Source organism: Perognathus longimembris, chromosome 15 (assembly GCF_023159225.1).
Source record: "Perognathus longimembris pacificus isolate PPM17 chromosome 15, ASM2315922v1, whole genome shotgun sequence".
NCBI lineage: Eukaryota > Metazoa > Chordata > Mammalia > Rodentia > Heteromyidae > Perognathus > Perognathus longimembris.
Window position 1 is genome coordinate 56,879,272 of NC_063175.1, and position 12,500 is coordinate 56,891,771.

Below are 12,500 nucleotides of genomic sequence, written 5' to 3' on the forward strand. Positions count from 1 at the left end.
GCTATTATAAATGTTACCCAAATAAAATCCAGAAACAGGAAGCCCCAAACCAGGTCCCTGGGGCAGGCACGAGTCTTAAATGATATCATTTGTCAGGTTTCCGGCCTTGTGGTGGGGAGCCGAGTGAGGGGGCCCGGTGGGGCCCCGAGACGTGAAGTCCTCATTAGCCGCACGGCCCGGCCCAGAGCCGGCCTCCCTCTGACTGCGCAGCCGCTCCTTGCCACCGCACCTCCGTGAGATTCATACTGAATGTAATACTAATGACCGCTCACAAAGGCCCTCCTCCAATCTCAGGGAACCCCACCCCCGGGCAGGCCTACAACAACTTAGAGTACAGGTGGCGCATGCGAAACTTGTCATCTCTCTGCAAACTATCCCTTGGATTTTTCTTCTACGTGCTGAAACCAGTCCACAGCAAGTCATTGTTCATGGGACCCCAAATGATAGTGTTGGTATTTTTCCTAGGCGACACAGGCCGGAAGGAAGAAGCCCAGACCTGGATGGCTCTAGATCTTTGGGGTACCTTTCTCTCTTCCTTCCTGCCCGGCCAGCGACCTTACGCCCACCTAGCGTAGGCCACAGAGGGTGCAGGGTGAACTGAGCAATCATTCCTCCCGGGACTGCTCTGCCCTGGCCCCTCCTCTGACACAAAGCCTGACACTGGCCGTGAGTTATGGATGCTCTTTTTGGGATATGTAATGCAGTGGAGAGGAGAGGTGCGGGAGGCCTTCGTGACACTTCCCCTCCCATTACAGGCCGGGCTTCCACGCCACTCCCGCGGGACCAAGCGGAGGCTGAACTGTGACCCTCCATTTACAAATCATTTTTCAAAAGAACAAAAAAAAAAGTTAAAACGTATTTTTGGCATTATCTGAATGAACGGAATCGTTCCTGCCTGTTTTCTACGAGTAAATGAAGGCAGCGCGCACTGCAGTTTCTCGGTTTGAGGGACGGAGAGAGCGCACATGAGGTTTTCAGATTATGTTTTATTTCAAACCCGAATGTTTGAGTTTGATTTTTACATAGCTGCATTTAGCATATTCCCTCAAAACATAATAAATTTCTATGCTGTAGCTTAAGGGATCCATCAGATACAATGTTGGTCTTTCATCTTTATTTCCCTCCCATTAAAATGAAAGAAACCGGGATACACTTCAGTTTGCAAGAGGCAATTGAGTTGGTAATGTCTTCTGTCCTCAAGTCTTTAGGCAGAGAGAAAGTACCGTGATTGCTGGGGTTTCACACAATCTATCTGCACAGTAAGCCACGAAGCTCTTCCGACACATACTATGTTAAATTTGATAATATTCTTTGATTGGATTATTTTATTACCACATTTTTCCATTAGCAGTCATTTCTTAGGCTTGGCTACATTCATAAAACCTGTCCCCTGCTCCCCGCCCCCTTGTTTGTGTATGGAAGAGCCAGGCAAAGTCTCTTTCTGTTTTGCTACAGCTGTTAGGTCTGGAAGGGACAGATTAATAACTAAGCACCACAGTGGATGCGGCTTTCTGTCCCCTGCACCAATAGCCCTTTGCGATGACGAGGACACAAAGAGCCCGCATCAGGCCGCTACCCTTCTTCATAACTCACCCGCGTCACAGTGGCAATAGCCTCCAGTGCTATTTGTCTTTAGTGCAGTTGTGACACTTCGGCACGATCCATAATTTGGCAGCTATTTACCGTGACATTTCCCTTCAGTGCAGCCATAACATTCAGTGAAGCCATTATTTGGTTCCATTTACCATATAAATTGTATTGTTGTGCGTGCATGCTAGCGGCTACATTAGGTACCTGAGAATGAGTAAATCTTGTAAAACAGATACTAACGCGCTTCAGCATCAGGATTTTCCTTGCTCTTCTGATACAGCGAAAGATGAGTGGATTCTGACACCCCCCCCCCCCGCCAACTGTCCTGGGGCACCTTTAATTGAGTTGGTATTTATTAAGCCCTGAAACCTAGGACTCTACATGGACGGTCAGTGGGCTTTACCTCCGGCTGGATTTTGACTCCACGGTGAGCGCGACGGCAGCCATTTTGGGTGACGAAGGTTGAGGGCGCGTGGTGGGCTGTGGCCTGGCGGGGCTTGGAGTCCCGCAGTGACTTACGCAGCGCAAGCCAGGCCGCGTGGCTTCCACGGGGACGGGGGATGTGTGTGCTGTCGCTTACAAAATGTGTTCTGTCCCACCACAACGCTGGAGATGTGAAATGGGAGCCCAGATCAAGCCCACCGTCCACATCCGAGACCCTCCAGTGAGAAGCAAGCGTGCCATTCAGTGACTTGACTTCCTACGTGTGTGCGGGGCCGGGACCTGGGTCCTCGGGCACTGGACGTGTGCACTGACTGTGGCGACCTTGGTCCCTGCCGGGGGTGTGAACTTGACTGTGCGAGGAGCGTGCAGTTACACTGGTCCTCTCCTGGGCGGAAAGCCATTCTTTAAATGTCCCCCTCGGCTCTGTGATTTCCCCTTGCCGAAACCTACTTTCTACACACTCACATTTCCGTTTGCTGCTTCAAAGCATAGGGAGAACTTCTACTCTAGAGTGTGTACAAAAGGCATCAAATCACAGATAGATAGATACACTTCTAGGTACATGTGTGTTTGCGGAGTCAGTTTTCCAACAGTTTCCCAAGATCAAATGTGGAGAGCGGTTCTTCCCTCAAATGTCTATTTCAATAGTTTTGTTAGTGACTTCGGGGGGGGGGGGGCGGGGGAGAAAAGGAAAAGAGGCTACTTCCTGAGCCTTTGGGAGCACACAGCGAACGGGGCAGCCAGCCTCTCGTGCGTCAACTCCCGGGCAGCAGAGCCCGGCTCCCAAGGCAAAGATGACTCTGGCAACCGTTTTCAAGACTGATTTTTAAATCTCATCAAGCTGAGGACATACTGATTTGATCAGGTCCTGCATCAGGAATTAATTTACTTCCCTGGAACAATAAAATCTGGAATGAGACTGTCCATGACTAAAGAATCGAATGTAAACATTTTTACTTCCTAGCCATAGAGGGAACTTTTATTGGCACATTTTTCCCCCAAGGGAGGAGAGCGAGCGAGAGCGAGCGAGAGAGAGACATAGACGGAGAGACAGAGAAAGACACAGAGAGAGACAGAGACAGAGGGAGGGTGGGAGAGAGACACTGGAGAACATTCATTAACGTCTAACTTTTATTTTAAGCTATATCCATTTCCAACTAAAAATAAATGAATTTGAGTCATTCTGAGGCGCACAGTGCTTGTGTTTTCTCTCCTTTGATGGGTGCCATCGTTGTATTTTCACAGCTTACTGGTGGCAGGGTGAGGTAACTCGAGCACGATCTTCCCAGTGTTCCTCCCCGTGTACATGTGGTCGACGGCTCGGAACGCGGCGTCCAGGCCTACGAACCTGCCCTCCGGACACAGGTCCCCCCGGTCCACCTGGCAGACCAGCTCCCCACCCTCGTACAGCTCCAGCAGCCGCTCCATGGCTCCCCGGTACTTGGAGAGGTAATGGTTTAGAAAGAAGCCATGGAGGCTGGCAGACTTCCTCAGCAGTTGGACCGGCAGCGTTCCGGCTCTCACCGGCGCAAGGCCAGAAAGGCTTTGGTAGCCGGAGATAAACCCGATGATTATCAAGCGCCCTTTGGTGGCCAAGGCGTTCACGGCCAAGTCAAACATGGCTCCCCCGACAGATTCGTAGACCACGTCCACCCCTTCCGGGTACTCGCTCTTGAGCACGCTGCCCACCGGCTCGGTTTTGTAGTTGATGGGACGGTCGCACCCAAGAGAGCTCAGGAAAGCCGACTTCTCCGCCGAAGAGCAGGTTCCAATGACATGGCACTTGGCCCTCTTGGCAAGCTGGACGGCAAACTGGCCCGTCCCCCCCGCTGCGGCTGTCACCAGAACTTTCTTCCCTTGCGACAGCGCTCCCAGCTCCTCCAGGCTGATGTAGGCGGTGGTGCCGCTCACCAGCAGGGCCAGATACTCGGGCTTCAGGGAGGGCACTGGGGTGGCGGCCCGGGCAGGCACGACTGTGTACTCCGCGAAGGAACCGGGCGCCAGGTAAGCCACGGTCTGGCCCACGGTGTAGCTGGCGCTAGCAGAGAGGCCCAGGGCCACCACCTCGCCCAGCCCTTCGAAGCCTATGTCAAACGGGGGCTTCACCGATGGGTCATAGCGGCCCGCTGAGTAGTTGATGTCAGACGCATTAATACCAACAAATCTGGAACAAAACAAACAGGCAGACATATTAAGATGCTTTCTTTGTCAAGGTCTTCATATTGGGCAGAGGAAGAAACTATGCCCCTCTACTCCCAGTCCCTGTGGAGGGGTTGCAACTATAGGACCTGATAGAACTTGACAAAATTAGTCCTGCTCTGTTGAAACAAACAACAACAACAAAAAGGTAATCTACCAATGAGATCTGCACTCCGAGTTCTAGCCTATTTTATTCTTTTTTTTTTTTTATCAGTTTAGGAATAATTTTGAACCACTTTAATCAGCAAGTGATTTATTTCACGTGTCATTTGCTTCCATCCTCTTCCTTTCAAAGGGAGAAACAAGTGGAAAAAAGAAGACAGGAGGCCCTCATTATATACAACTTGACTGGGGCTAGGGGTTGGAAATTAATTGGCCTCTTAACAAAGATGTTAAAAACAACACTGGGATAAAATATATCCAAAGAAGTACACTTGTATTGATTCTGGCAACAATTTAACACTTCAGATAATAATAGTAATGACAATGATATTATTAAAGATTGATGGGACATGCAAGGTCATTGCTTGGTACACGTTACTGCGGGGGGTGGGGGGCTGTTGGAAACGGCTGCGGCAAATTCCCCCTCTGTGGTGCAACTGTGTCCGGTTTGAAAATATGCAATTTGATTAATTGAACACAAATCGGAGAGAATGATTTTTTTATGGAACATTTTCAACATTTTGCAGTCCCTTTCAGATGAAAAGGAAAGCCAGTCCTTGTACTTCTCCTCAACAAGAAGCAGAGACAGAACGTGATTAATACCAGATGATTAGTTTCATTTTGGTACCCAGACTCACTTTAATTGTGAGGCCAGCATTTTCCCCCGGTCCCCCCCCCCGCCCCCCCAGTATACTTCATAAAGAAAATGTCCTGATAGGCAGGAGGGAAAGCCATCTGCTAAGACTGTCAGGAGGTGGCGTTGACACATTGGAGAGGACCTTAAAAGTGTCCTTTCCCCCTGCCACGGGATGAGAAGATGGTGGTCTCTGGTGGCAGGAGGCGTGCTGGCCAGCAGGTCGGTCAGGAAATCACTTGTAATTTGAGTTAATAAACTAGAGGCGTGGAAGGGCGCGTTCCACGGGCCGTGGGTGTCGAGTCCCAGGCTCCCAGGACATCCTCGGCCAGGAGGGCGGGCGGGCACCTCCTCCTCGGAGCCAGGCGCTGCGGGGGTCTCTGGGCCAGGCCCAGCGGGCGAAGCGCAGCCTTGGGGATCACAAGTGGAAAGGGATTCCTTCTGCACCCCGCATTTAGTACCGAGATGCCTGCTGTGTACTTGGGGGGGGGGGGCTGCCAATTCCCTCTAAACGTCCCTGATGCTCCAGGCCCGCCCTTTTGAAGGGGTTCGCTGCCTGGCGCAGGCAACTGGCTCCCCGCGGCCCAGGCCCGGGCGGTGCGCCCCGCGGGGCCCAGTGCAAAGCCAACCCCAGGACAGGCACCGGCGGGCTGGCGGAGGTGGCTGAAGGCCCGGCTGGCTCCGACGTGGGGGGAGAGGGGGGAGGGGGCCCCACCTTGGCTCCCAGCTCCTTCCCGGGGTCCCCCCCACCCCAGGCCCGGAGCCCAGGGGCCGCCCTGCTCTCCACGCCCCAAGCCACGGGTGGGGAGTGGGGAGCGCAGGACAAAGACGCCCCGTGCCCTCCCCGCCTCCTCGGAAGCCGGGCGACCCCGCGGGGTGCCGGCCCCGGGCGCTGGGCTTGGAGGGGGGCGCGGGGCCCGGCATTGCCTTGGCCTCCAGCCTCTGCCTGGGCGGTGCAGCCCGGCCCCGCTCCCCAGCGCCCGGTCCCGCCCGCGTCCCCTCGGAAGTGCCGGAGCCCGGGCGGGCCCGCGGCCTCCCCGTCCGCAGGAGGCCCTGGGGACCCCGGGAGCGGGCCAAGCCCACGTGCGGGCGGCTGGGCTCGGCTCCGGGGCGCGGGGCTGCGCGCGGGCGCTTCCCCTCGTGACCTCTGCCCCTCGCGCCCCGAGTCCCCCTTCTAACCGGTCCGCGTCCTCGGGGAGGGGGGCGGCTGGGAGCCCGGCACCCCCGGAACCCCGCTTTGACGACGCCTCGCTCCGCCGCTGCCGCGCGCCGAGGCGACTCCACGCAGTCCTCACTGCGGTCCTCGCCGGGCCGTCCGCACCGGGGAGCGAGGGCTGGAGGCCCGGGAATTGCACTGCACCAGAAACAAGTTCAAGGGCACCGGAAGGGAAGGTGAGCGTCAGACAGGCCGACGGGTGGACGGGCGCACGCGGGCAGCACAGACCCGCTGGGCGCCTGGGCGCGCGCTGGGGACCCTCCTTCCCTGCACCGGGGTGCGCTGGAGACCCTCCCTCCCTCCCTCCCTCCTTCCCTGCACCGGGGTGCGCTGGAGACCCTCCCTCCCTCCCTCCCTCCCTGCACCGGGGTGCGCTGGAGACCCTCCCTCCCTCCCTCCCTCCTTCCCTGCACCGGGGTGCGCTGGAGACCCTCCCTCCCTCCCGCCCTCTCTGCACCCGGGTGCGAGCCAGTGGCCCGGGCTCCTAGGAAGTGCATGCAGCATTTCCGCTGTCCCAGGGCGGCCCCGTGCAGGCGGCCCCCCAAGTCCACCCCCACAAATAAACAAAGCCTCCCGCCGGTTCAAGGTCGCCGCATGGCCCTGGGCCTCCTCCCCCCCAAGGCCACGGGCTCACAGGGCCACCCGAGGGCGGCAGGAAAACACTGTTCTTGGAGCAAACAGTGAGGAGCGGGCAAGGAATAAAAACCCCAGGCAACCCTCCAACACTCGTGGGGATAAAACCAAGTCGTCCAGACTACACTTCTTTAAAAAAAAACACACAGTAAAAAACAAAACAAAAAAAAATAAAAGGGTGGGGGGAGAGAAGAAGAAACGGAGAGGGGAAAAACCAACGACCTGGGCCTGGAGAGAGAAGAGAAAGTATTTCCCCTCCTGCCCTCGCCCCCACGCCCGCCACCTCCGCGGGCTCCACGGTCACACACTGGAGCAGAAAATCGTTGGAAATATTTGGAAACGAAATAATCTGTCACCCTCTTAGGGGAAAGGGAAAGAGAGAGGGGGGGGGAGAGAGAGCCAAAAATAGCAGCAAACTGACTGAACCCGGTCCCTCTTCCTTTGCCTAGGGAGGAGCAGAGGAACTCTGCTGATGGGTGACCCAGTAAAGGTGAGGGCGGGCTAGCACCGGTGGAACGTTCTAGGCAGATTTTATACATCCCTTCTCACACCTTTCCTCAATGGCAAACTTTCTCAAAACCCTTCCTTCCTTGTGCAAGCCGAGTTTGCACTTTGTTAAACTGGAGGAGGGTGTGCAAACGGCTCTCCACAGCAAAGAGTCAACCCAAACCTCCAAACCAGTGGACCTGAGATTCGCCCCTTACTCCAGAGATTTGATTTATGCTAAAAATGAGGGGCACTTGCATGATTTTTTAAAATGCAATTAGCACCACCGCTTAGGGGATATTTGGCTCTGGATTAAAATGAACTACATGGCAGTACGTTATTAGATCTCTATTTTTTTTTTAAATCGGTACAATGCTACAGAATAAAGGACCATCGAGGGCTAAAGTAGATTTTCCAGTAGAGCGGCTACATGGCCAGGCAAAGGATTTGGCCCCTTCCAAGGCACTGAAAACTGGCTCTCTTTTTAAACTGTCTGTTGTGGATTCAAGGTAGAAGTTGGAGGCCAAGTTGCTCCTACAAAACACACTACTTATAGTGAAAGAATTCTTGGCAGATGCAGAAGAAAAAGAGGCATGATTTTTTTAAATCAACCCAAACTGACTTGTGAATGTGGAAGCAGGTCTCCTACCACTGAATTCAGGGACCCACACTGCTCCCCTGCCGGGGGACCAACCCAAGTGGCCTTGGGCGCCAGAGGCCACTGCCACTGCAGAGCAGCCCTGAGGGGGGAGGCGGGAGAGGGGAAGGAAAGGGGGCTGCGGCAAAGAGGGGTGGCCCTGGGGTAACCCTGGCAGGTAGAGGCCGATTCCAGGCTCTGCTCACGGAGCAGCCTCCTGGGTAAAGGCCAGAGACTCAGCTCAGCCCGTCCAATAGCCCCCACCCCACCCCCAGGTGGTCCCAAGGCCCGGGGCTTCCTCATTCTCCAACTCCCCAGCTCCCCTGTCTGTCTCCTGGGGCGCCCCCTCCCCAGTCCCACCTGTTTCTAAAAGGGATTTTGTTAGAGCTGCAGTGAGCAGTGTGTGTGTTTACATTAGTGATTCAAGTCAATGCTGTATTTTATCACAAAAAAAATAAAACAAAAGCCTGAGTGGACCGCCCCGGCCCCCAAGTTTGTCCTGAAAGCTTTCAGGACTGTCTCCTCTCAACTAGCAAACCACGGGTGCGTGCTGGGCATTGCACGTGAATACACACTCAAGCCCTTCCTTTTCACTTGGCAGGGTGTGAGTTCTTATTCTCTGCAGCCTCAACATTTCATCACACCATGATGCCATCCTCCGCACCACCAACTCCTAGCGCAAGCAGCTTCAACACACACGCGAGCACACACACAGGCCTTTTACACCCCCCCCCCCCCATCCCTCTGGTTCCAACAGGTTTCCCAGCCCTGGGCATCCGGATCAGCACCCCTCCTTCCTACGGCTGAGTGGATCTCTGAACTGGCCCCATCAAAGGCTCCCCAGCTCCGTGGACAGGCACATGCTGCCCTTCAGACCTGGCGGGGCCGGGCCCTGGGCCCTGGCGCACAGTTTACAGCAATGACACAACTAACTCCTCCCTTCGAGCATTTTATTCACCTTCGACCACGCCACGTCGGAACCACGGGGCAGGGACTTAGCAGGCCCAGGGGCACCGAGGAGCTCCTGCCCGCCTGCCCTTCCCGCAGAGGGCGGAGGCCCCGCCGGAGCCGGGCGGGCACGGCTTCCACGGAGAGGTCTCTTTCCTTCGAGCCGCTTCCCCAGTTACTAAAGATTAGTGAGGTGGAAAGACATTGAGGTGGCGAGTGTGGGGTGGGCGAGGCCCTCAGAAGGTCTGACCATGTCCAGGGGCGCCTAAAGTCTGTAAATCACGCGGGCGGGCGCAGCCCGGGCCCCAGCCCGGGCCCCTGCCCGGCCCTCGCCCGAGGGCCCAGGACACGCGCCGGGCGCCTGTCCCTGCGCTCCCGGGGACGGACGAGTCACCCGGCCCTGACCACACGCAGGCCACGGCGGCGGGCTCCGCCGGGGCTACGGGGCCGCTCGGCGTGGCGGGGGCCGGGGAAGTTGGCCGGGCCGCGGGCTTCCTTCCTCCCAGCCACGGTGACCCGGCCGCTCCTGCTCCACCGCGACTGCGGCAGCGCCCGAGCCCCGGGGGCCGGCGGGTGGGCCGGGCGGGAGCCTCCCCTCTGGGTCCCGTCGGTTTTATCCCGTCGGGGGGAGGGCGGGGGGAGGGGGGGCTGGGGGGCGGGGAGGGGAATCCCAAATTAAAATCACCCCCGGCTGCGGCTACGAGGGGCTTCGGGTGGCACGGGGATCTTCCCGGCAGCGAGTCACTTTCCACCGCCTTCGCCAGATGGCGGCGGGTCCAACTTGCCGGGGCCCCGCCGAGTCGGGCCGTGCGCCCGAGCGCGCGCCGCGGGGTGGGCACGCGGGCGGCCCGGGGGGGGGGCGGCCGGGGCGGGGACGCGCGCCGGGCTCACCGGTTCCGGACGAGGAGGTCTCCGTCCCCGGGGAGCGGCACCGGGCAGTCCCGGCGCAGCGTGACGGCCTCGCGGAAGTCGGGGCTCAGCCGGGTCACCACCAGCTTCTGCATGGCTCGGGGGATGGCCGAGCCCTGGAAGTCCAGGAAGTGGCGGGCGTACGACATGTCCACGATCGCTCGCGCCCCGGCCGCCGCCAGCCGCCGCATGCCCGGCCCGCGTCGGCTTCCGCCCGCCCCGGGCGCGCCGGGGCGCGGGCCGCTCCTCCCGGCTCCGCCAGCGGCGGGCGGGCCCGCCCCGCCTCCGGCCGGCGCCCTCCCCTCCGCCCCCCTCCCCCGACGCCCGGCCCCCGCCCCCGCCCCCGGGCCCCGCCGGAGCCCCCGCCGCGCCCGGCGTGCCGGCCCCCGGCCCCGCACGGCGGCCGCCCGGCGGCTGCTGCTGCTCCTTTAATCTTTTTGTTTTGGTTTGAATCCGCGCGGCGCAGACTGGCCGCGGCTCCCCTCCGCCCTCCTCCTTCCCCCGGCGCGGGCGGGAGCGGCACCGGATACCCCCCCCCCCCCGCTCTCCCGCGCTCGGGAGCCGGATTCGACTCCTTCCCCGGCGAGGGGGGCGGCGCGGGGGCCCGGGCGCCGGCGGTCGGGGCGGCGCGGGCGGCGGCCCCGGCCGTGCCCGGGGTGCGCGGCGCTGGGCGGCCGGCGCAGGCGCCTCCCCTTCCGTGCGAAGCGTTCACTTCCTTGCAAGGTGGTACGAATCAACCCCGAGCGCGGCCGGGGCGGCGGGGCGCGGCCGGGGCCTGGCCGGGCGCGGAGTCCCGCCGCCGGGGCGCGCGCGCCGGCACCCCCCCTCCACCCCCGCGGGCTGGGGGCGCCCGGCGCACCCCGGACCCCCCCTCCCCGGGGCCTCCCCGCGGGGTCCCCGGCGACTGGCCCGCCCCACCACCCTAGCTCTGTCCCGTGCAAGTTACACGAATTAAGCCATTTTTATTGGCCTTGGCCTAGATGTCGTGGTGTGTGTGTGTGCGTGCGTGTGCGCGCGCGTGAGTGCTTAATGGATGTGTGAAGTAGCTCCACGGCCCGTCACAGGTTCCCCACCGGGAGAGGACACACCCCGAAGCCGCAGGGCCCAATTCCCATAGCCTGGGAACACCGCAAAGTTCCAGGCGCAGCCGGGACCCCCCCGGGCCTGGTCGTCCAGGGCTCCGAGTCGCCCTTCCAGGCCCCTTCCCGCTCCCTAACCGCGGGCAGTGCCTAAAGCACCCATTCGCCGGTCACCGAGCCCCCCCTCCCCCCCCCCCACGAACACTTGCACACTTTGCTGGGATGAGCCGAGCCCATCTTTCAATGTGTGCACTTAAGGTGTGCGTTTTCCCGCTTACCAAAGTGTGAGGGAGGAAACACAACCCTCCCCCAACGGAACTAAGCACGCAAAAGTGACACGGGCACCCCCCTCCCTCCCTCCCTCCCTGCATACAGCGGTTCGGATCCCTGTGGGTGCGTGTGCATGCTTGTACACACGGGGGGGGGGGAGGGAGGGAGGAGGACTCACGGGTTCAGGAATCGGTAGGAACTGATGTCTGCCTCGGCAGACGGAGAGCACCGGGGTCCCACCCGGGGTTCAGCCCCGGGATGACAATAACAACCCCTAGGACGTCTTCCCGCAACGTGCAATCTTCTGATGTGGTGTTGTGTTAAGATTTCTTTGTGTGTGCGCGCGCGTGTGTGTGTGTGTGCGCGCGTGTGTGTGGTGTGTCATATTGTTTAGCTCCGGGAAGGAAAAAAAAAAAAGAAAACAAAGCAATTAAAAAGATTGACAGGTATGGTTTGTGTGAGACCTATTTGTAATTGTCAGGGTGACGTTGGCGCGAGGAGGAGGAGTAAAAACTGAAGCAGGAAAAGCAGCTCGATGTGTCTGTCTATCAGTTGAGACTGTCTGAAAGCTCTGCGATCCGAATGTGTGTTATATTTCACTGAAAAGAGGAGCGAGGGAGAGCGCATCTCCTCTCTCCCAGGAGTTTGGGGGGCACCGCGCGCGCCCACCTCGCCCGCCCGGCGCACGCCCGCGGCTCGCCCCGCGGCGCCCACTCTCCGGCTGGTGGTTGTTGGCTGTTTTTTTTTTTTCCTGGAAGGGGGGGGGGCTGTGCTTTTTGTATTTTTTTCCCCATTTTTTTTTCCTGTTGGAGGATCAAGACCGGCCACCCCCCCAAAAAAAAGAAAAAGAAAAAAAAATTCCAGGATCCGAATGTGTGTGCGGCGCTCGATTCCTGCTGGGCAGCGGCGGCGATCGGCGGCGGCCCGGCCCCGCGGGGGCAGCGCGGGGCACCAAGTGGCGCTCGGGCGGGCGACCGACACCGCTTGATCCGTGACTGTGGGAAGGGAAGGTGGAGCGGCGCTGACATCTCCCCCGGCGGGCGGCGCGCGTACGTACGGGGGCTCCGCTCGCTCCGCTGTCCGGTGTGCTCCCTTCCTCCGCCCCGGCCCAGCGAGCCGAGCGAGCGAGCGAGCGAGCGGGCGCCGGGACGCGAGCCGGCCGGCCGGCGGGCGCACAATGAGGGAGCGGCGCCCCGCGCACTAGCCGCGCCCGCCGCGACCCCCGCCGCCGCCGCCGCCGCCCCGGGCCCGAGAAAGTTGCGCGCGGAGACTCGCGGCTCGCCGAGGACGGCG

At 59.5% G+C, this 12,500-nt stretch overlaps 1 protein-coding gene across 2 annotated transcripts; it reads right to left on the reverse strand.

Moving 5' to 3' along the window:
- Window positions 1–3,147: 3,147 nt before the first annotated feature.
- On the reverse strand, window positions 3,148–10,098 carry Ptgr3 (prostaglandin reductase 3). 2 transcript variants are annotated; one of them, XM_048363036.1, is made up of 2 exons: window positions 9,841–10,098; window positions 3,148–4,198 (listed from the first exon to the last, which is right to left on the reverse strand). In XM_048363036.1, the coding sequence occupies exons 1-2, from the start codon at window positions 10,047–10,049 to the stop codon at window positions 3,274–3,276; spliced, it is 1,134 nt and encodes a 377-aa protein (XP_048218993.1). In that variant the 5' UTR covers window positions 10,050–10,098; the 3' UTR covers window positions 3,148–3,273. The 2 variants fall into 2 exon arrangements, with proteins under 2 accessions (XP_048218993.1, XP_048218994.1); XM_048363037.1 differs by lacking the exon at window positions 9,841–10,098 and adding an exon at window positions 5,034–5,241.
- Window positions 10,099–12,500: the final 2,402 nt, after the last annotated feature.

Bases quoted from the DNA above. Each gene is read 5' to 3' on its own strand.
- Ptgr3 (XM_048363036.1), bottom strand. From the start codon at position 10,049: ATGCGGCGGCTGGCGGCGGCCGGGGCGCGAGCGATCGTGGACATGTCG. The intron at 4,199-9,840 runs GTGAGCCCGGCG...GTTTTGTTCCAG, and splicing joins GACCTCCTCGTCCGGAACCG to ATTTGTTGGTATTAATGCGT.